At 35.7% G+C, this 24,490-nt stretch overlaps 2 protein-coding genes across 11 annotated transcripts; one reads left to right on the plus strand and one right to left on the minus strand.

Annotated features, from left to right (window-relative positions):
* Positions 1-328: 328 nt before the first annotated feature.
* LOC147510849 (AT-rich interactive domain-containing protein 4-like) lies at positions 329-6,237 on the minus strand. 6 transcript variants are annotated; one of them, XR_015219043.1, is made up of 6 exons: positions 5,997-6,230; positions 5,710-5,905; positions 4,501-4,602; positions 1,822-1,922; positions 1,054-1,638; positions 329-907 (listed from the first exon to the last, which is right to left on the minus strand). XR_015219043.1 is itself a non-coding variant. In XM_086602683.1 (4 exons), exons 2-4 carry the CDS (start codon positions 5,748-5,750, stop codon positions 650-652), a joined length of 456 nt encoding a protein of 151 aa, XP_086458809.1. In that variant the 5' UTR covers positions 5,751-5,910; positions 5,997-6,230; the 3' UTR covers positions 329-649. The 6 variants fall into 6 exon arrangements, 4 of the variants coding, with proteins under 4 accessions (XP_086458809.1, XP_086458811.1, XP_086458808.1 ...); XR_015219042.1 differs by having other exon boundaries at positions 4,501-4,657; XM_086602683.1 differs by lacking the exons at positions 1,054-1,638; positions 1,822-1,922 and having other exon boundaries at positions 4,501-4,657; positions 5,710-5,910.
* An 8,198-nt stretch (positions 6,238-14,435) lies between these two features.
* Positions 14,436-24,023, plus strand: CENP-C (centromere protein C). Of its 5 annotated transcripts, none has more exons than XM_086602691.1 (12): positions 14,436-14,688; positions 14,784-14,947; positions 15,024-15,115; positions 15,194-15,305; positions 15,406-15,597; positions 15,703-16,381; positions 16,463-16,651; positions 17,741-17,843; positions 19,234-19,319; positions 20,891-21,011; positions 21,100-21,207; positions 23,518-24,023. In XM_086602691.1, the coding sequence occupies exons 1-12, from the start codon at positions 14,548-14,550 to the stop codon at positions 23,631-23,633; spliced, it is 2,103 nt and encodes a 700-aa protein (XP_086458817.1). In that variant the 5' UTR covers positions 14,436-14,547; the 3' UTR covers positions 23,634-24,023. The 5 variants fall into 5 exon arrangements, with proteins under 5 accessions (XP_086458817.1, XP_086458818.1, XP_086458815.1 ...); XM_086602692.1 differs by having other exon boundaries at positions 19,243-19,319; XM_086602689.1 differs by having other exon boundaries at positions 14,437-14,688; positions 16,463-16,690.
* The last annotated feature ends 467 nt before the right edge of the window (positions 24,024-24,490 follow it).

Raw genomic sequence — 24,490 nt, forward strand, 5'->3', positions numbered from 1 at the left:
TAAAAAGCGTTGCAAAAGAAATTTTCCAACGGTTATTAACCGTTGCAGAGTGACTATTACTAACGGTTAAAAAGCGTTGCGTAGTTTGATTTGTAACGATTATTGATGATACTTTAATATTTATTTTTTGCTTTGCAACGGTTTACAACCGTTACTAATGTGTTGATATTGTAAAAAAAATTATTTTTATTTTTTTCTTGCCATAAACCTGCACCTCCTGGTTTCATATAGAAACAAAGAAAAATACCAATGCTTTTTCATACCATTTGACAAGTAAAATAAACACAAGCAATTAAATAGCTCTATAAAATTATAAATAAAAAGAAAATACCACAAACTTTACCTAAAAGATTAAGGATATAGACCAATACAGAGACATTCTCTTGTCTCGTCACATATGTACGAACCATCAAGGTACGTTCAGATAAAGATTCAATACCACAAGCTATAAAATCTCAACAACTTGTAAAATCTCAACAATTAATTCAGAGTAGAGTATGTATAACAATAACCTCGCGCAAAACAAAACACGCTAGCACTGAAATCCAAAGACTAATTTCTCGTTTAAACAAATAACAACACTTAATCAAAAACCTAAACTTGCAAAATTGTGGAATCACATATACTGGAAGGGAATGGAGCTCCAAGTTTATGAAAAATATCGAGAAGTGGTGATTAGGTCATCACTTTCCTCCGTTGGCTCTTCCTTCCTTTCCTCAGCTTCTGGAGCAGCAACAGCAACAGCAACAGATGCAGCAATGGCAACAGGAGCACCGCCACCACCAGAGCTACCATTCATAATCATATCCTCAATGTTCTTCTTCTGGACAAGCTTAGCAAATAGACCTGGCCAATAGGCCTCAACTTGCACATTAGCAGCTTTCACCACTGCTACTATCTTTTCTGCCTGTAAACAGATAAATCAAAGAAACCAAAACTAGTTCAGAGCGTAATCATCTCTGCTGCCTGTGAAGTAGTGTCAAGTAACAAAGCCTAACTTACAAATCTACCAGACTACAATTAAAACTTTTAAGGGGTGAGAGAGAAAGTTACCGTGACAGGGATTCCCTAAATTAGGTGGAGGAGCATGCAAGCGTAAGTGCAAGCAAGTTAAGCTAGCAGTAGACATCTTTGTAGAAGAAAAACAAAAAAATCTCAAGAAACAACAACACAGGAATCAATGTACAGAGATCTGTAGACTGATTTATAGGAGAGAGACCCTGAAGGGGTGATGTATTTATAGAGGGGAGGGACTACTAGTTTTCCTCTTTTGTGTCGGTTTGTTCGAGCCATACTGAGTCCTAACTCCGAACGGCTTCTACAATTGGAGACTTTCTATAATTTCGGTTTCCTTCCTAGTCACGTTTCCCCTAATAGAAATCTCACTCCGTGTGCAAATAGAAATTTCTGAATCCACGTATATGGACTTGACGGAGAGAACCCAATCTGCCCTTGTCCCAGACTCTTTTCCAGATAGCTGTGCTTGCTGAGTCCTGTTGGAGTGTTTGTTATCTTCACGCAATCCAACAGGAAGACAAGAATTCTCAGTATCATTTACCCTGACCAGGCGATTCGACTTCGTGTTTAGACCATTTTCCTCGGCACTTTTAACACAGTAAAGTGATTCTCTCAATCTCACTGCAGAAATATCCCAATGAGTTCATTCGCTAAAAGATAACTAGCACACACTCACACGTCTATATAAAAACTTCTCCCCTCAATAGAAGCTAAATTTTTATAGAAATTCTAGACATACAAGCAATAATAAATGAGCTCTCTAAAGTTACAACTAAACTGATACCAAAAGCTGTTTGGACTCACCATTCTTTCTAACACTGTCAACAAACCACCCCAAGGTGACAACATAGAGATCATTTCTCAATCCATGCTTCAGAACGTGCTCAAACTTACGGCCACCATAGCTGTAGAAAAAGTAAAGGACTCTTGCAAGGCCAGATACCCTCATTTAAATAATTAAATAAAATAAAAAACAGTAGAAACAAAAGGAACGTCCATCATGCTTATAAGTTTGTCAACTTGTTCAACAAAAGGCCCCACACCCCAATATGCTGAAAATTTAACTCATCTCATTATCTCACTACATATATTGATATATTTTCTCTGAAAGACTTGCTTCATCATCACGATTCCAAAACTAGGTAAATTGATCTTCAGCAGCTGTGGTCTTACCATTCATCTAATATTTAGATAACGGAGCAAACCAGCACACCTTTCATCCCTTGAAGACGACTCCTCTCGATGTGCTCTGCAAATCGCACTATAAACACCTACCTAACTCCCAACCTTCCTGGTGAAAAACCTCATGTAGGTAGGATTTGAACACCTTCTTTATGCTCTTTCACTAGACTTGCTCGCACTCCATCTATAGAAAGAAGACTTCGTGTAAAGAATTCAATTTCGACGTGTTGACTTACTTTATTACCGACCCATGAACATCCTATCGGGAAAGGAGGGAGGAAATGATGGATGGGTCTATCGATTTAAGTTTTCGGTCGGTCGACGGTTGGAGATAAGCAGTCCGGCTTGATTACTAGACAACGGATGGCGTTGTCAGTCACCGGTCGGATCTCGGACATCTGCTGTTTTAGAGCTTACCCATTAGGTTGTTTGGGAGGAAGCGTAAGCAGTCATCCGGGAGCTACCGGACTTGTAAGACTTCGGCACTCTTGTGCAGGCCTATGACATGCAAATCTAGACATGCTTGGCTTATCCTCCTTCAATGGCTGATGTTCAGTGATCATTATACACTAAAAGAAACGAGCAAGATCAGGACCCTCACGGTAGGGGGATCCTGCTTGTAGGAACATGGCACTTAAGCTATCCATTTCTGTCATATATCTGGTGTAGCTCTTGGTCTTTAGAGTAGGAGCTAAATCCTTGCTGCTATTAGTAGAATCTATTTTTCTTGTTTTAGTCTTATGAACAAGGGTAAGTCGGGAGTGTCCGAAGGGGCGGGGGACTGATGTCTTGGGAGGCGCAGCTCGAATTTTGGTAAACAAAACCTCTAGCTCTCTGGTGGGCAGCTCTTGCCTTTGTTCTGAGCTGAGGAGCTAGCCTTGCCCTTTCAGTTGAGCGAGTAAATCTACCTAAAATTTTCCTGCTCGATCAATATTTCAGTTATGGCCTCATCAATGTTTCATTTTCATTGAGAAAGAAATGAAAAGGCGTTATATCAAATCATCTTATATAATACGGATTAACGATCGCGGAAAAGATACGCAAGAAAGAGACACTGAAAGATCCAAGAATAGCCGATGGAAGTTGAGGCAACCCCTACAGCAGTCGTCTTAGCAAGAGTAGAAAGCCCTGCAGCTAGCATACTCCTTCAAGCCGTGTGTGGAGTGGAGTTCAGGGACTATTTAGCGGAACAGAATGCGATCTTGACAGAACTAGACCTAGCCAACGAAGGAGCAGAACAAGCTAGGGCTCAAAGAAGGAGTAATATAGTTTCTTGAAGTTTTTAGTATTCCCCCAAGCGATGTATTGAATTCTTGAAGACTTGCACTTGTTTAATTTAAAATGGGGAGTTCACTTTACCGAGTGTATGAACTACTCATTCTTTATTTTAGAATTACAGAACGAAGCTTCACTCTGAGTATATGTTTTCTTCTGTTATCTAATTAACGAACCGTGACAAGGATCTATGTAAAGTATTATAGATTTATGTTGCATTGAGTTGGTAGTTGGTACCTTTACAGGGAGCTCACAGTTAAATGCACCTTCAACTTGGTGAAAAGGGGGAAATGAGGTTGTCAATATCAATTGCATCACAGACGAGCAAATGATATTGCATAATATAGAGGCGTGATTTCGTCGTTAGCATTATTTACTTTTGTCCACAGAAATTCAACTTGGGTTTTTCGACCATCTTTTAGTCCCCTATCTAGGAATATAGGATAATCATTGTGATTGAGAAATTTTCAAGTTTCTTTTTCAGAATGAAAAAACAGTGGATATGAAGACATGTACATTACAATGAAAATCTTGATTATGGAAGAATTTTGAATATAAATATATAATTAAGGACAGAAATGTAAGAGCTCATGCAATTGGCCGGGATTGCATTTGCAAGCGACGACACAGGTGTCCGTCTCTCACAAGCATTAGTTGGTCAAGTGTGACTGTTAACGTACATTAGTACAAGCGAAGACAATGAGAACAAGAATGAAGTTAGCAAATTAGAAACGATAGATTGTCCTAGTTTCACTTTCTGGAAGCATGCACCTTTCTAGTTAAGTGAAAAGACTTAATAAAACTACAAATAGCTTCACCGTGGTTAAAACGATAACAGTAGTGCAAAAGATGCTAACTCATACTGTAAACCCTAAGCCAAAGCAACAAACAAAAATGTTTTTCCAATGCTGGCTATGTGCATTAAGGTCTCTCTCAGGGTGTAAATTCACACAAATAGCCAAAGCAAGCCAAAGTACAATACATGCACTATATAAGTAGTTAACAATCCAAGTAACAAACACTTACAGTAGTTGCCAATGTGCTATTAAAAATCCCAGATATAGCTTCCGGAGTAGACAAATCAACACCTCCCCAAACCAGTGAACCAACTCCTTCTTCATTAACTAACTGTTCTCCTAGCAAGTACACCATATTAGGCTTTAATGATTCCAATACTAGGCAACTACAAATCACATAAAAACATAATCAGCTCAACATTCAATGGTTCAGATCCAACAGATCTGAAGACTAATAGATCACATCAAATCGATCTATCAGTAATTTGAAACTTTTCTTGACTTTAATCAATCAAATCGATATTGAAAAACTGATTTGGGCTTAAGTTTACTAAGAAAAAAACTGATTTGGTCGTGTAGTTTGCTTTTAAATAGCCATATCAGGTGATACAGAAGCTATTGTTCCTACCAAAATTAATAAAACAAAATATGATAAAAATCAGTTGGTTAGTGAGATAAATTTAGAAGAAACTTAATAATAATAATAAATCAATAATTAAAACAAATTGACATTCAAACGTCCAAAGATAAATAGTTACCAAAAATATTGAAAAATCTCACATGTTAAATTATTTTTCGTAATGCATGCTAAATTACTCTTTTGCACCATGATACACATCTTTGGCTGTTTTATTCTACATATCTATGACGCACACAAATAGGAAAATGGTAAGTGTAGACAAAAGTTAAATGGCAAATTGAAGCTTCAGTTTTCAGACCAGAGTCAAACTAATTATTTAAGTTGGTTTTATGAGCCTATATCATAAAAGTTCATACTGACGCCGCATATGAGATTATGTTAATTGGCTTTGTAAAGGAAAACTGTCTCTTCTCAACACAAGCACCTAGTACCAATTTGTGCTTTGATGTATTCCATCACTTTGGTAGATGCCCAAGTGTTAAGGGGTCACCAAATTACCAAAAATAAGTTATCATAATAGAACACTAGTCTTCAATCTCTTCACATTTTGGAGAGCACGTTTCCAAGTATGGAACTAAGGTTTTCAGAGTATGAACCAACATGGTTGACATAACTCACCCAAAAATTGAAACCTAAGTTCAAGGGAGGTCCATAAAAAACTAAAAACATTCATGCTGAGATATAAAGTTGTAGCAACTTATGATATAACGTAAGATTGAAAGCTGGAACAATCCCAATCACAATTAATACACTTTCTTTTAGCAATAAATAATCGTGAAATGGTGTAGTAGTGTATACCTGAAAAGCCCATGCATCTGGTTCGCTCTTCTAGTATCCATTGCCTTACTGACCTTTATCTGCCCAGACTCAAGCCTCTCAAGCTTCACTTCACGGGGGTAAGACCTCGAGAGCTCTCCCAGTGGACCCTTAACATTCAAAGATTGGCCTTCTAGTGTAAGTGTAACGGTGGTTGGAACTTCAATTGGATGTTTCCCTATTCTTGAAAAGTAATTTGAAACTTTAATCAATCAAATCGATATTGAAACTTAATAGATCACATCAAATCAGTAATATTGGTGACTTACAGTTAACGCCTCTTTCATAGTGATGGGAGCATTAGCAGCAACCATGGTGAGTTAGATCGGTTTAACACACAAAATGAAAACCAGATCTGTGTAAATATAAGGTTTCTTCTTCTTCATGGTACTCAATAATTGAAGTGAGCGAGAGAGACAGAGAGAAAAGGGCACCGGCAGTGAGAAAGAGGGAGGAGACCTAGTGTAGCGGCGGTGAGAGAGAGAGAAGAGAGAGACTAAAGTTATCTTTTATATTTCGACCGAAATAATAGAGCGCGATTTTTTTTGGTTTCCTATTTCGCGAAATTTTCAAAATTTTGATTTGTAACACTTCTCAAACGATTTTTAAGCGTTGGAAATAAATTCCTGAAATTCACCCTAATTAAAGCAACACTTAACAACATTACTAACGCTTATATAGCGTTGGCAATTTGCTAACGGTAAATAACCGTTGCAAAGCAAAAAAGGTCTGTGTTGCAAATATCCTATTATGGTGTAGTGATTTTTGGGGTGTTTGCTTAGTTGGATCTGCTATTGGATTTCTCTTGTTCTCTATGTGTGAGTTACCTAAATCTACTTTGCTTAACAAACGTTTTCTTTACTAATAATGTACTAACATAAAAGAATGAGTGTTTACATTTGGTGTGTGAAAAGGATGCTGTTCTATGATATCCTTCCTCTGCCATGAATGCCAGCCTATAACTGTCAGTGCGCTTTGCTAGAATGCTACCCTACATTACTAAAAATATCCCAAATAAATAATATATGTGATGTCGAATTAGTGCTCAAGTGGTGTCTTGTCATCTTTTCACCTTTGATCGATCTGTATGAACTCTATGTTGAATTTGGTATCGTTTCTACATTTCTCTTGATCGCATCTTTGTTGGAAGATTTAGACTTTGGATTGGTTAGCTTTTTGAGAAATATTTCGAATAAGGTTTGTGACTTTGTACAACTTAAAGATTTAATTTAGTTGATCGAGATCGGTACCATAAACTAGTAATCGATGAGAATTTGAAGAGTAGTAACCGATTAGTTACCTTTGAGAGTTTATCGACGTTGAAGTGTTCGATTTACTATGTATTGGTGCCGATCGGTTAACTCAAAACACAATAAGCATCTAAGTATATTGGTTGTATATAAAGCACGAGGCGCTTTGGCTTGATTTAGGACAATGAATTGGTCATTAGTTCACATAAGGGTTTGTTGTACTTTCGTAGTACCTAGCTTTATTCACCGTTCGAGAAGGAAGAACGCCCAAGTAGCAGGATTGACTCCTCGCGATAAGCCAAAGTGATGACCTAAACATTCAATCGAAAGTCCAAGATATAGCCCAAATAAGTCTAATTTGGATTGGCAGTCGGTTTGACAACATACGACAAAATGATCATAACTTTCTCTAGAAACCTTTGTTTTGCGAAACAGTAAATTTGGTTGGAAACTAGACTTCATGAGCTTTCTAGTGGTGTGTGTTATGTATGGAGAAACGTCCTGTTCAGATTCAAGTTTGACTTTGAACTTAGAAGAAAATCAGGAATAGTTTTAATGCTTGTCTCTTCAAGATCCGAAGTTTGTATTTAGCTATAAATTCTCTAAGACTTGTAATGGAAGTAGAGCAGTATTTGAATGAAGATATAGGACTTTTATTGAGAAGAAGTGGTTCTTCTTGGTGAAACAACTCTTATCTCTTTGGTGGATTCCATAGAGTGGTGAGTTCTAGTAACACAACTCTTATCCCTTTGGTGGATTTCCATAGGGCAAATGAGTTCTTTGTTTTCTCTTAGTTTGTGCTTGTATTTACTTCCTATTACACCATTCTAAATGGTGTCACAAAGAGCTTGTCTAACTTCACTTCTCGATTATCAACCGATTTATCCTTCCGAGTTTGGTGAATGCAAAACTTCGATATCATTTGATGTGGATCTTACGGAACGATATCTATATATATCTCGCTATACTTGAAAAAATATAAATTTTGTTATACTTTCGAAATCTTGTGAAACTTGTGTTAGATGGATGACCACTAGCTAGGTTCAACTTTATTTTGGTTTTCATGCATTCTTAACTTCATTTTAAGAATGGGTGATATCAATGAGAATGGGTGATATCAACAGGAAAGTACAAAATGGGTGTCTAGAATTCAAAAGAATTGAATCAAACATAACAATATATATATATATAATAAAAAAGAAGATAGAAAGATAGAACAGTTACCTGAAGCAGAGCTATATATTTATTTTGAATCAAGCAAATTACTCGGTCGATATGGCCTCAAATAAAAATCTAGTGATATCAACAGGAGAGACAATAAGTTCATAACTTCATTGTTTGATTTAATGATTTATTTATTTTGAACTTGGATAAACATAACATTGATGTCTCTGTCTCCATTTCTATAAATCGAAAAAATTAAAAATATAAATAACTTAAGCGGTCAAAAATCCCAATGTACATAAATAGTGTAAATAACTTAAATAAACAAACAGTTCAAAAACTCGACCGAGTTCAAAACTCGACGAGTTAACCAAATATGCTACTTATGCAATTAATTTAGAACGAGAGTTCACGAACTTCGCCGAGTTCAAAACTCGACGAGTTCACCGAACTCGACAGAATTCAAAACTTCGACAGAGTTCGAAATTTCGGCGATTTAGAGTTCACCGAACTCGACAGAATTCAAAACTCGACGAGTTCACGAACTCGACGAGAGTTCAAAACTCGGACAATTCAAAACTCGGCCGAGTTCAAAACTCGACGAGTTCAATTTAGAACTCGACGAGTTCAAAACTCGGCGAAATTCAAAACTCGGCAGAGTTCAAATCGAACTTTCAAAACTCGGCGAAATTTAGAACTCGGCGAGTTCAAAACTCGAAAATTCAAAACTCGACAGAATTCATTCCGAACTTCAAATTCAAAAAATTTAGAAATTTAAAACTCGCGAATTCAAAACTCGGCGAAATTTAAAACTTCGGCAGAATTCAGAACTCGGAATTCAAAATTTAAAACTCGACAGAGTTCAAAACTCTTCAATTTAATTCACCGAACTCGGCGAATTTAAAACTCGACGGTTCATCGAAATTCAAAACTCAAAATTCAAAAACAAGTTCAACTAACGATGAATTCAAAACTCGATAGAATTCAAAACTAAAGTTCACAGAGTTTTTAGAACTCGACGAGAATTCAAAACTCGACGGAAGTTCACGAACTCGGCGAAATTCAAAACTCGACAGAGTTCAGTTCATCGAACTTTTGACCAGAATTTAGAACTCGGCGAATTCAAAACTCGACGAGTTCACCGAGTTCACCGAATTTTCGGCGAAATTCAAACTTTTCAGAACTCGACAGAATTCACCCAGTTCGAACTCGGCGAAGTTCAAAACTCGACGAATTCACCGAACTCGGCGAGAGTTCAAAACTCGACAGAATTCACCGAACTCGGCAGAGTTCATCAAATATGCTAACACCTAATTAAACACATTTAGCTCCTTGAATGGACTTGCACCAACACCTAATTAAACACATTTAGCTCCTTGAACCGCTAAGCATAAGAGTAGGCGCACAATTGCAGCTTAATTAAAAGCGACTCTAAAGCTAATACAAATAAGGGTGGTGTCGAAAGTATTCAAGGATATTGGATAGGTTAGTTGTTGCTTCTAGTCATATTGCATTTGGATCTTCCAAATAATCTGAAGAAGCAAAATGCTCGAATCCAATATTTATATCGGTTATTGGTTGTTGCTTCTAGTCATATGACATAGATGCAAGTTAAATCACATCCACTTCATAAGCAAATTTTCATTCTTAAAACAAAAAGAATATTCTTGGTTTAATTTTATTTACGAATAAGGTTCAGTTTAATATAAGTTAAAGATATATGAAATGCTATCGAGGAAAAGGAAGTATCGAGACAGCAGCTTCTATCCTTTTGATTTCAAGCAGCGTATTGAGCCACCAAATATACACCTGTAACAAAAAATAACCTTTTAGAACCCAACAACATAAGCGGAAAACATTTCTTAAATTAGATGTGGTGAATTAGACCAGTAAGTTCACATACCCAGTGAAGGCATGCAGCAAAAGAAGAGTCGCACGAGATGGAAATCAAATCTGACAAAGCAATATATGTATTCTTGCTTGCTTGAATACCACCACAACACCAAAGATTAATAACCGGTACTAAACAAATCCACGACCAAACCTTAATAACAATTCCGGGGTGGAAAGCTTAAGGAACTGATTTATATTTGTAGATCTGGTTTTTTTTCTTTTGTTTTTGAGAAGATGAGATGTAACGACACTCCAAAAGCAAAGTCAGGTTGGTTGTTTTTGTAGATCCCTCAGATTAGTCGATCCCTCTCTTTTTTTGGTAGATCTGTTTTTCTTTTCTTTTTTTGAGAAGATGAGAAAGAAAAGACGTTTTTACCCCCACTTGATTGGTTAGAATTTGAAGTGTTAGATCATGAGATCTTGAGGTGGATCCGACGGCTCAAGAGGAGAGTGAGATAAGGGTGGCACTCTAAGAGTGGCACCCTAGACAAACCGTATATATAAGATCATATGCCTTTATATATATATATATATATATATATATATATATATAAAGGCATATAATCTTATCAATAAGTAAAAAATATATATTCCTATTCGTTTGTAATATAAAAGACTTATGACAAATGTGTAAGTGTTCTCACCTGTTTAAATATAGGAGGTTTAAACACATAAATTTACATTTTACAGCTAACAACAAACATGAATTTCACATTTATGAAAAAATTATTAACTATTGTTTAACGTATTGCAGAATTTTGCTCTACTTCAATTTATAGTCATGCTGGACATGATCTATTATATAACAAAAATGTATGTGATTACAACCTGCAATCACTATGCCGAAATGATTTCCATAATGCAATATTTTCATGATCCACTCCAACTTCATTTTGAATACTCGACATACAACATTAGGAACATCATTAGGCAATAGTCCAGGGTCTTTTTGTAGAAAACTAATAATTTAATTCCAATTTGGATTGCAATTCACAGTTATAAAAAGATCAGGTGGTCCTGCCCATCTACATATGGCAATAACATCTTGGTAGGTTTGTACGTATCATGTATCTAGGGACTCCTGTAAATATAATGTTGATGGAAGGATAAAACGTTTACCAATTGATGCTATTGAAGTATCACCTGCGTAGTTTTTAAAACAGATTATTGATAGATAAATGCAAACCCCGACAACACAAACACCACTCCAACCTACACATTTTTTTATAGAAAACTAAATACAACTCATAAATAATAAAAATAATTCCAGGCTTCAAAAATAATTCATAATTACCAGTAGTTTCGAGAAGCTAAATGTATCAACACGTGTATCCCTACTTGTAGTAGTAGTAGTTTTATTATTATCTCTAGAAGCCACCCATGATGGTAGATTTCTTTTTCCAACTGGATCAACCATTATTATTTTTAATTATTTTATTGAATCCCACTAGTCGGAAAAACATAATAGAGTTTGATGTGGTGATTGTGGAATGTGGATTGTTTTGCTGGGTCGGGTCGGGTATCTAGATTGTGCCACCTGGCAATGCAACACGTGTATCCACCATATTTTTTTTATGCCCCATATTTCAATTTACCAAACTGCCCCTGTATTTTATTAAAATTACAATATTTAACTTTAAAGAAAAAATGTCAAGTTCCAATTAATACGTGCCAAGATTCTAAGTATATGTGTTGAAAGTTCAGCAGCCAAGGTGTTCTATACCGTAGAATTGATCGCTACACGAATACGTAGACGCCTTTCACTCCCTTTCAGATGTACAGCTGGACCCTTGTTAACATCTTTCATAAGTATAACTGGAACTTTGTTCTAAGGTTGGTGTTCTACTATCAAACCAATAGACAAACCCACAACATTTTAATCGATCTTATAGTTAAATGTTGGAAGTTACAACCCAATTAGATAACATGCTTAATAAGAAATAAAAATAAAACGATACACAATTTATTCCTTACAATTTTGTCATACACAACTGATCTCGGGCAAATACAATATCGCCATTTTTTGTTTTTTTCATTCCCAACCACACCAAATTAAATAGCTTACAAAGACCACCTCCACACGGACATAACATGGCTTTGTCAGCCCATATGAAAAAATCACAACTTGATTTTTGGGATTTATTTGAAGATTTCAGCATCCTATGTTTCTAAAATAACCCAAATTATATGTTAAAATCACCAGTTATAATCCAATATATAATTTTTCAATAATTCAAATTAGTAACAATAAACAAAAATAGCTCATCCAATTGGGGCAGTTATAGTACTGTCGACTTGGATTGTCGTTGATTTTTGATACATGTAAACATGACGCGTCAAGAGGACAATAACATCTTAAAAGTTGGGGGGGGGGGGATTATGTTTTCCTCGGCCATACTTTTATGACTTACAACAAAATCAAACCCTAGTAAAATTAAATAAATAAATCTAACTCACAAATATCAAAATCAATTATCGAAATTAACACCTGTGAGAGGAAGAGCAAACAACCAGGAATGGTACGTTGGTGTTGTGGGTAGAGGAGAGTAGTAGTGGAAAAACTGAATGAAAAAGCTAAAAAACATTTATTAAACAAATTGCAAAAAGATATCATGATCAACCTTATATGCAAGCTGATATAGAAACAGATTAATAATGACAAACAACCTTCATATGTATTTACAATACCAAACCAACAACTGTACACGTAATCAACTAATATATGACAAGAATAATGGATAAAAGTATATATGAACCGAAAAATAACGAACAAAAATTATTACTGAACATACACATATTATTAGTTTACTAATAATATAAAAGTAATATAAAAAACAAGGCGTAACAACTCAACCTTTAGTACAAAGTTAGTTTGCTAATTCAAACATTACCGAGACAATTTATATTACTAACACGCATTACATTCATAATTTCAATTACAAATCATCTAAGAACATTGTTTCTCTGTCATAAATGTCATCCCACGACTCCATCCTCCTTCGTTTAGGCGTCTACCATTGGCCAACTCAGCCTTTAGTACAAAGTTAGTTTGCTGATTCAAACATTGTCGAGACAATTTCAATTACTAACACGCATTACATTATTAATTTCAATTACAAATCATTTGAGAACACTGTTTCTCTGACAGTAATGTCATCCCATTACTCCATTCTCCTTCGTCTAGGCGTCTACCATTGGCTAAGAGGAAGAGGAGATTACAAATATAGCGTGCACACAAGTTTCCAATTGACATCCAATAGACCTAAACATTTCTTTCTACATCCACTCATAGTTAGTGTCTTAACCTATGCATACAAGCAGTAGTTATTAATGCAATATCCAATAAGCTATGTACATTGATTGATATTGATTTCTTCTCAATGTGTGTCCAGATTCATTTATACTATAACTCGTGTTTATACCGAGATTATGACATTACTTAAATATTAATTTGCGCATAAACGTCAAATACACAGATCACCATGAAGAAACCCAAATAAATACTATATACTATATTGAAATGCTAAAAACAAATAAAATAAAAAATTAGGTCTGCCGATTTAAAACAAACAAATTTGAAACCAATAAGAAAGAAGAAAAATCTAATACCTGTCGATTTCAATATGAACCAGGATCGTGCCCTCTTAAAACTCTAGTCCCTACTAGTGAACCACTAAAACTTGATGATTGGAATTAGAGATTGGAGAAGAAGAAAAATTGATCAGAGAATGACATTGAAATTATAGCGCTAAAGTGGAATAGGAAACTAGCGCTACGGTTGGATTTTCGGTTTGATCGGAGGGAGAACGAAACTAGTGCTAAAGTAGAATATGAAAACTTTTTTTCTTGTTATTTATTTTTCGAATTTTTCGTTAACTTGTTTGACAACTTGTTCACTCATTGTTCCGGTTTTACCCTTGTAGTACATGTGGCTTAGAAGGCTGCGCACCACAGCTATGGTGTAGCAGGCGCACCCTAGACTTTGGTTTGTAATTAATTGATAACATAGAAGCAATGTGGTAAATCAAGAAAGAACACGTGAATTTTACTGGTCAAATGCCAATTATATCCCTCCCTCACCTATATTATTGCACAATTATCTTTTTAATAATATTGTAATATTTGAAATTGGATAGGGGTATAATGGGAAATTGGCACTGTTTACCTAACCATTCTATTTGAAGAAGTCACACACATCTACAGGGCCAGTTTCCGGTTTTACCTATAATTATTTTCTCTTATAACAATCACATATTGAAAGGATCGAATGTAAATAAGTATGATATGAAGGGTGAAGAGGAAATTTATGCGATTTGGATTCCAAAATTACCAAAATGCCCCCGCATTTGATTAAAATTACGAAATTGGCCCTATAGTTTAAAGAAAAAAATGTCAACGTGATGGTAGGCGTAGACACGTGTTAACATGATGAAAGTTAAATCTGCTGCTCCCGCTCTTTTCTCTCTCTTAGGGTTTACATATTTTATTAAAATATATTTTTGAGGAGTAAGAAATGGCGGTAGCCCTACAATCACAGGATCTAGTCGACCCATTGCACGATTACTCCACAACAGTGTCTCTACTGAATCGAACGTTCAAGGAATTGAAAAGTAGTGGCGGAGTTTGTATACCGAACCACATCCTCCAAGATTTGGTAACAGTATTTATTTTGAGTCAATACTTACTACATTTGGTTTATTATTTATTTAATTCTAGGCAGTGAAGAGTTAAAGTAATTTATCGGAACAGGCAAAAGCTGTTCTTAATCGTAATAATTCAGCAGAGCTATCCCTCCAAAGAATGAAAGACCGAGATATCCCACCGAGGAATAAGGATTGTGTTCCTCAAGAAAGAAGACCTGGTCTTGGTCGTAAACGGGCCCGCTTTTCTTTTAAGCCAAATGCAAATACAAGGTATGTCAGATTGAAATTTTGTTTTTATATGAAATGTTTAAACTTATTTTGTAATTTAACTTACTGTTTGTGGCAGCCAATCGTCTGTGGGCGGACAAGGTATGAATTTAAACCTTGATGAATTGAAAGACCCGGAGGAATTCTTTGCGGCTTTTGAAACGCAAGAGAGTAAGTTTTCCTTTGTTGTTATCCGTTAGTTGTACATGTCAAATAATTGCATTCTTATCTGTTGTGATTCAATAATAGAGGCTGAAAAAGAGTTAAAGAAACTAAGGGGTGAAACTTACAGTGATACAACTCAGCATAAGCCGTCTATAGAAGCACGAAGACGTAGACCTGGAATTTTGGGGCTTGATCGGTATTCCTTATCCTTTGGTTCTCAGTAGATGTATATTAGTCACTCCACTTGTTGATAGTTTTTCTAGTATCTTAATTTAATTGTTGAATTTAATTTCCAGGAAAAAAGTTGGTTATAAACATCAGTATTCCTCAGTAGTTGCTGATTTTGATGTGTCAAGTGTCCACTCTCAAGAATCATACGTAGATATTCACAGTCAGTCTTACAGTGTTGTGAACCTAGAGACTACAGATATGCATGGAGCATCACAAGAGAAGGAGGCAGTTGTTGATGGATGCATCGATGCCATTCAAGGAAAACATTTTTCTTTTTTAATTACCATTTTCTTTTGATTTTATCTCTCTTGCATAATCTTGGATTTGGCACTGTGTTCTGAAATGAGCAATTTATTTTGGACAGATTCAGTAGCTGAAGAAAAGAATAAATTGGATGGTATCTTAGATGAGCTTCTATCTACTGATTGTATGGAAGGAGATGGAGCTGTTAAACTTTTGCAGGAGCGATTACATATCAGACCAGTAAATGTGGACAATTTCTGCCTTCCTGAGCTGGGTAGTGTTCGTAAAACTGATGTTAGGCTACCGCTCGAGCACGTGCCCAGACCAAGAAAGTCATCATCCTACGCAGATAATGTGACAAAGAAGTCAAAAGATAAAGGATCTGTAGAAACGCATAACGACTCTCCAACCCCACCAAAGAGTCCATTTTCTTCATTTTCTATGCTATCAAGGCATGTATCTCAGAGAGATCGACCAAGCGACCCATTCTTGTTTAGTGAGAGTGACAGATCACCTGTTGGAGATTCTACCCGTGCTAATGGCATTGAAAATGGAGCTCCTTCCCCTCATGTTGATTCAACTTCTAAATCGGCAGAGGTTAATAGGAGTGCATTGAGTTTTTCTGGCAAGTTTGAGTCGATGATTAAGGAGAACCCAACTGATAGTAATATGGTCTTAGATAAGCTGGCTACAGAGGATTCAGTTCATGCTCTTGATCAGGTGGAGCACAACTCAAGTAGAATTAACGACAACGTGAATCTTACTGTAAATGGATGTGATCGTGACTTGGAGGATGAGGTGACCATGTTTATATTTCTCAATACTAGCTTGATCTTGCAATCTCAACAGTTAAAGTTCATTTTTCAACGTGTCATTCAGGTTGATGGCATGCAACAGCCTGAACCAGTTGGTAAAGAGAAGAGCCCCGCTGGGAGTACAATAGTTTTAGATAAGTTGAGGACAGAGGACTCGTCCCATTCACTTGATCCCCTGGATGGCAGCTCGAGTAAACATACTAATCACATGGATTATAGTTTAAATGGATGCGATGGTCACTTGGAGGACGAAGTGAGTACAGATACATATTTTGATACTAACTCAATTTCGGTAAGGAGTTGTCTTTTTGTTGATGGGTTTGTTACTTTGTTACTATCGGTATCGTTAATTTTATTTGTTGTTCTTCTTTCTTTGTTTGGGTGAGTACCTAAGAAACCAAAATGTCAAGTGAGTGTAAGAGCAATATCGGAAGCGAGAGCGTCCAACGTGAAAATCTCTAGTACACAGAGAGCTTTCAGGGAACCTATGTGTAACATGGATATAACTTCTACTCGTATAACTAATATTTGTTGTTAATTATATTTTTTGAGTCTTGTTAGATTTTTGCTAAAAGACATTTAATTTGTAGATGTGTAAATCATATTATGGAAACTATATAACGATTGGAATCATGGTAAGATATGTATATTGGATGTGTTATATTATTGAAAAAATAATATAGTGATTGAAATCATGGTAAGATATGTATATTGGATGTTGTTTAGATGGTTCCCTCAGATGTACGGCAGAATTTAATTCATTCTGAAAATTCCAAATTGTTAGAGTCTTAAACAGACTTGTGGTGTTCTCACGCAATTGGCATTAGCCTTATTGTGTATGAAATAATGAACTTAGGGCTGGGCCAAGTAACAAAATCGATAGTGCAGATCACTCATGGGAGAGCACTCTATATGGTTGGAAAGTGCATTTTGTCTGAATTTACACCTAGTTGGCAAAATTGCGAAATGTTATTCTTCTCACCCCTTTGGTCACTACCCAACTATCTTGGAGTGGTAAGCTTTCCTTAGACGTGCAAACGACATTGGATTTGTTGGAATCTAGGTTATATGGACACACCATATTTTGAAAAAAATTCGTGTCGGATACGTGTCTGTGTCGGACACATATTGCATGTAATTTACCTCAAATTTTGATATTTTGCTGTGTCCGACAATTCGTATCCGTGTCCGATACGGCGTGTCAATGTAACCTAGGTTGGAATAATAAATTTTGTGGATAGATGCTCTGTTCCGTACTGCTTTATGAGTTTTATTTCATCAATAAAAGCTAAATTCATTTGTGCTTATAGTTGAAGTTTGTGTGGTTTTATGTGTTAACCAGGTTGATGGCATGCAGCAGCAGGAAACTGTGGGTTCTATAGTGGCAGAAGATGGTTGTGAAGGGTTGACAATGAAAAATGTGCATGGTCCTGAAAGTCAGTTGGGTAAGTTTTTTTTTTTCATTCGAGCTTGAAAAAATTTCGTACTACAAATTACATAAGTTGACCTTAATGACATTTTCCAAGTGGCATTCATTCGAGTTAGTTGGGTAATCTAGGGTAATCTAATTCAGGCTCCCTTTCTTGGTCTCTATATTTGGTCGAATTTTCCCATCTGAAACATTGCCTAAGGTCTCATGCACTTTTGTGAGGCTATTGGGCAATCATGCCTATTTTTTTCTTTTCTTTTCTTGGATTATTTTTCTGTGAAAAATTATGCACATAAAATCTGACCAGATTATGCTGCTTGGAAAATGAGTACACGCACACAAACAGACATATACGCTGACAAAATGTCTGATTGACTGGTGCTTCATAACCATCAGATCAGGCGCAAGGAAAAAAGTATTGCATATTTCATAATTCTAACAATATTTGTATGCTTGGTGGGCCACTCCTCTGAAGTCAGATAATTCAAAAGACATACAAATTGGCATCACTTGTTCGGTGTTGAATGCTGATGGCATTGAGCTAATTAGGTTTCGTTTTTTGAATAGCTAATTGAATTCTCACATTCAGTTGGTATTTGTTTGGCATTGGAATCTTATTCAGGCCCTTATCTTTGTGATCGACTGCTACTGTATTTTGGACTAATACATCTCAATTGTCTAGCACATTAATGTCGATATGTGTGTGCTAGGTGATGCAATCCCAGTTTACTTGATACTTAATGATTGATATGGCTGTTATAGGCATCCAAACACACATTAGAATTTGAAATCTCACCAAATTTGGTTATGGTGAGAATTCTCATAGTTTCCAAACGCACCTAAAGCTCAAATAGGTGTATGGTGGGGAGAGTGACAACAATTGTTACTCGTCTATTTTCTTAGAAGTAGGGTGCCAAGGTCTATTTTTAGCTGGGATAAAGTGGTAGAGACATGGGAGGTTCTTTATGGTATAAATGGATGGAGAGAGGATTGGTATTGGCTTGTGGTTACATTTATATATGGACTAGTGGACTGTTCTCTCAAAGGTCAAATTTGAGAGGAAGTGGAGGATATTAGAGGAATGACGGACGGACTATGGTGTGTTAATAGATTTTTAATGTGATTCCATTTTATTGGGAAAGAATGGGGCGATGGACATAGATATGATGGAATTCTGTTACTTTTTGTGTCAAATTTTTTTGGTGCATATTCCTATGGCGTGGAATCAGTGCATTGTACACTTGGGTGAGGGGGTCTAATTACCCTTCAATGAGCTGCCTTAGAAGACTCAGTCGTTTTTATTTTATTTTTAAAAGTATATATAAACGGAGGTGCTTTTTAAAATCTCTCCCCCCCCCAAAAAAAAAAAAATCCTGGCCATAAATCTTAACTAAAATAGTTAACAGATGTTTCAGGTGATACCATAGATGCGGATAATGAAGGACATGTACATTCAGACAATGCAGTCGGAATTCCTGAGCAGAATATTGAGGTTGACATCCTTCTTTTACTATATGAGATCTCATAAAAATGTGAAATTTCTGATAATATCTTATTGAACTTGAAATAGACCACATTTTTTTTGATCTGTAAATGAAGTTTATGATTAATATAATACCAATCCAAATAAATAGACCACACCTTGAATACTAACACTTGTGAAAGTTAGCCTCGTTCCTATAGGTATCATTCGAACGATCTTCTGTTGTCAGTTTCAACGATGCCAACATTATTAGAAACCTATAGGCAGATGATAGAAATGATAATTGAAAGTATTTATAATTGATTGATACCTTTTCTTATATATCTATTTGTAAATTGAATATATGAATCATTTGTGAATGTACTGATCTCATTTAAAACAGGCTTGCCAATAAAAAAAAAAAAAAAACACAGATGTTAAGTGCGTCTAAAATTTAGAAAATACTTTCAGTTTGATTCAACAGGGTAATTTGTAAATGCTATGCGATAATTTCTCAAAATTGAGCTGATAAATCTGATTCTGAATGGGTCTCTCTCCACATGAATTACAAACCAGATTAGCAATTATTTCCTTCAAGTCCAGCAAAGTCTTTTTTTGCTCGATATTGTCAATGTCTCGATGAGAAATGAATCTCAACCAGCTCACAGTACCGTTGGAGTAGGGCATTTATTTGATCCTACTTTTTCAAAATCTAGAAGTGGTTTGATGAGTTGGTCATCCTTGATATCTGTTTGTCATTTGGACTCTTGTTTACTTTTTTTCCCTAGAGCAGTAGAAAAGCTTGTGAGATTTTCTAAGATGATATGATTTACACCATGGTGACCACATGCATAAGCGGATTTAATCTTCAACTAGGAAGAGAGATCACATCTAGGTGATAAAGAACAAAATTAAAGAAGCAAAATAAGTCAATTTGTCTAATAAATGATAAGTTGAATGCAATTTTTGTTCTAGGAGTCTTTATTAGATGAATCCTTGATTACAAATTAGAAACCTTCCCAGATATGACTTACTTGTCCTCTAAGGTATCTAATATACCTAAAGGGCGACTTTGTAATAGTAGCAAAACACAAAATAAGGACTTTAAGAAACCGAAATACTACTAGAACTAGGACTTCTAAATTAAATAGGAAACCTAAAAGAAATAGGGAACGTAAAACAAAAGTTAACTTGTAAGCGATCCAGGACTTCTAAAAACTAACACAGAGTTGAAAATCGAAACCCTTTTAGTAAAAGAGAATTTCTGGACTTGCTGGAGTATCATGACATCAGCACTTCCATATGATGATGCTAGCACGATGTCATTGTTAATGTCATCGTTTCAGCATCAATGTGTTCTACATCTCATGGTCATTGCTTCCATTCAAATATGTGAAGACAGGCGTAACAGTTTTTGTTGTGCTTTTATCAAATAAGCTCAAATAAGCTTATTGCATGTTTTATCTTTGTCTGATTTTAGCTCAAATAAGATTATTCCGTTCAAATAAGCTAAAATATGTCTGATTGCGCTATAACTTTGTTGTGCATGTTTTATTTGTCTGATTTTGGCAATGATACTCACATATTTACATCATATGTAGTCTGGTGGTGGACAGACACATCAGCAACCTCCTGGAGAATCATTGAATGTTCGAATTAAACAAAAAGCACCTAAACGGAGTGGAAGAGAAAGTAAAATAGTTTCACGCAGAAGCCTTGCAGGTAGTATAGCAAACATGGCGAATGCATCCCATTGTAACCATTGGTAGTTATGTTAGACTGACTTGGATGCTCCATTTCCTATATTCAGGTGCTGGTACCAAATGGCAAGGCGGTGTGAGACGAACCACTAGAAATATAATGAGACCATTGGAATACTGGAGAGGGGAACGAGTTGTGTATGGAAGAGTACATGAAAGTAAGTGCCTTCATTTGATTGCTTTACTTGAGCAAATCTCTTTTTATATAAGCAAGGCCTAGATTCTCATTTGTTTGATTATTTCAATTGATCTGAAGTTTTTACCTGGTTTACCAATTTGAGGCTTAATGAACCCAATTGAAAACTTAGTATTGCCACTATAAAATCATTTTATTTTGTTTTTATTATGGTAAATGGGTTCCATAGTGTAGATAGCTTAGATTCACTGACAAAATATAGTTACATGAACTGTGACTCACGCGCCAATATTTTTTGGGAATCATTCAACCTGAAAAGCAAGGGATTCGGTAACTCATGCATTACCTTGATTGCCAAAGCAAGCACAAGAATACATTTGCATTCATAGTTCTGCCTTCCTCAAGCAAATAGGCACTTTTTAAAGAGATGGTTTGAGATTGAGTAGCGATTGGAAATTTAAACTTCGTGACTTTGGAATTGTGAACCCTTTGAAACGAGTTGCTAGAAGACCAAAGCAGGTAGATTACGGTGATCAGATGCTCCATAGGTGTTTTTGTAGTACACCCACCTTCATCATTGATCATTCTATCGTCTATGTTACGTGGCATATAGTCTATGCTTCTTGATTTTTTTTTCTTATTTCTGTAGGGGAAAGTTACAATATTAAATTGTCGGTCTTTAATGATCCTCATCTGGATGCATCGTAAAAGATGTGTCTCTAGTCAAAAACACCATTAATGAAATTTATAACTTACATAGTTACATGCAAGTCGACCAAGAAAATATACTCGAACAATACTTCCTCTTTTTCTATTAGTTGTTAATATACATCCTTATTATAAATTCATAACTCATATCAATAATTCAAATATTCTCCGCAGTCTATATCTTGTAAGTTGTAACAAAGACCCTGAAGTATTCCCAATTTTCAATGCTTTATATTCCTCCATTTTGCTCTTCCTCTATGCTTTTTTCCTATTTATGTCGTTTCCTTCTTTGCTCATATTGAGAATGAAGATTTGTTGAGTTTAAGTTGTAAAAATCGACTTGAGCACAGATCACTGTCCTGACCATGTTAATTGTGTCCCAAAATCTCCTAGAATTGTCCCAGAGGTGTCAGCGGAGTTTCTGTGTTTGCAAAAATTAGGGCATTTTTCTCCGAGTGTTTGACACGTTTCGGATGTGGGGACAATATTGATCTTGTAGTCGGTGTTTCCTACATGAAATGTTTCAAAAGGACGCATGTTGTGCTAGACACATCTTGGAGTCCGGACTCCGGAGTCCGTCCCTTACTATCTTTTGTGCTTACATAATTTATGCTTTTTCCTCTCTTCCATTTTTTTTCTTCCTCGGTAGAGTTGAATTCCATTACTTGTGAATATAGAAATAGGCCGAGAAAGCTTACTAATAGAATATTACAAGAGTGAGAAAACAGGGAAAAAAAAGCAAAACATAGCCACAGGAAGCTAACTTGAAAACCACTCATTCTACTTCCAAATACAAAACCCTATTCTACCTTCAAAAGGAACGCTCCTAAATTCTATAAAAGTCTTAGACCACTGAAATGCTCCAAGAAAAGAACACCCTAACAAAACATGATTTACAAATTCGCCGTTCTTCCTAGAGAATTGAAAATAATTAACAGTATATTTTTTATGCTTCCTAAGATAATCACTGGGAAGAACCCGCTCCAAAGAAGCGGTCGAAATGAAAAAATCTTCGTAGGGACTTTAGCTCCCCAAATGATCGGACCAGGAAAAGAAGGAATAAGAAGCAACAATTAGGAAAAATTTGACCAAGTAGGAGTGCTGAAATAAGAAGACTCAAACGGACAAAGTACATTTCTTACGGGTCTACGACTTGTAATTGGATACAAGTACACTCTTATCACAGATTTGCGTCACGGTAGGTAATGGATACAAGTAAACTAATTTAAAGTCTATATATTCAGATTAAAGAGCGTCTGCTGATTTCATGGAATTTCTGAAAGTCAATTGCTAAGTCCATGAATTATGGAATGCCGTGATATTTTGACATGTAAAGAGAGCTAAAAATGATTTTATACCATGTCTCTCCCTAATCTAAGGTGGGATTTAAAGGGTGCTTTAGTTTTAATTTTGGAAAATTGTTGAGTTCCGTAAGTGTTATTATACTTTCTAAAACATACGTTATTCACCCGAGAAGAAGACTATTATGTTATACTGGCTGAATATGGCCTACTGGAATCACATATACCCCTTTCATTTGCTTGGATATGGAGACTTGGCACAACACACACCATATCTCCATAAGATCTGTTGTACAAGTGTTAATTACTGTGTCTTATTGCAGGTCTACCGTCTGTAATTGCATACAAGTATGCATCACCAGCAAAGGGCAAACTCAAGGTGCATTCTTTTGTATCTGACGATTACAAAGATCTAGTTGAAAAGCAATCTTTGTATTAGATTTGGTTGTTTGGACCGAACAACCTGGGATGTCCTTCCTCCAGGTCTTTGTTCACATCAACTATGGGAGACTAATCTTCAAATGTTGGTTTACTGGTTTGTATGTATCTGTTGATGATGGAGTACAAGGATTCAACCTAGACCTCATAGATAGTCTTTTGTATTGTACTATTATGGCACCTAGTCCTGTAGTAAGGGTTTTTTTGTTTTATGGCGGCTGTAACATTTGGACACTAGTTATTATTTCTCCTGTTGTTACCATCTACAAACTAAGAGAACAGTCTGTTGGATTGTTCAATGGGGTAACCATCTGTGTTCGGAAGCTTATTAAAATGAGTTAATGACCAAGGAGTACAAAAAAGAAGAAGAAATATATTTTTTTTTGTTTTTTGTTTTTTTTGCTCGGTACAAATGAAGAAATAATAAAATACTAATTTGTAGGCTCGTGCATACGCGCTAGCTTTTTTGAAAATATTTAGTTTTTTTTTAGAAATTTGGGACTACCGTTTTAGCTGTTAATCCGTTTTAATTTTCTAACAAATTGTTTTAATTAAGTTTTAAAAATTCGTGTTTTTTTAATTGGGAGAGAGAACTTTAGATATATATTATAGCTATATCCTCTAGGCTCTATTTTTTGAGCCTTCACAGAGTCTCCAATATTTGCTAAACACTTTGACTAATGTCTTATTTGACATTAAGGAAAATCAGACAAATAAGAGATTGACAGCTTCTTTGTTGGACATTTATTATCTTTTTCTTGGATCAGTTTAGCTTCTAGGTTTATGACTCATTGTTTGGTCTTAGTGTGGAACGGAATGACCAAGACATTGATAGAGCAACCAAATTTAGTACATGTC

This window comes from Coptis chinensis, chromosome 3, assembly GCF_015680905.1.
Source record: "Coptis chinensis isolate HL-2020 chromosome 3, ASM1568090v1, whole genome shotgun sequence".
NCBI classification, from domain to species: domain Eukaryota; kingdom Viridiplantae; phylum Streptophyta; class Magnoliopsida; order Ranunculales; family Ranunculaceae; genus Coptis; species Coptis chinensis.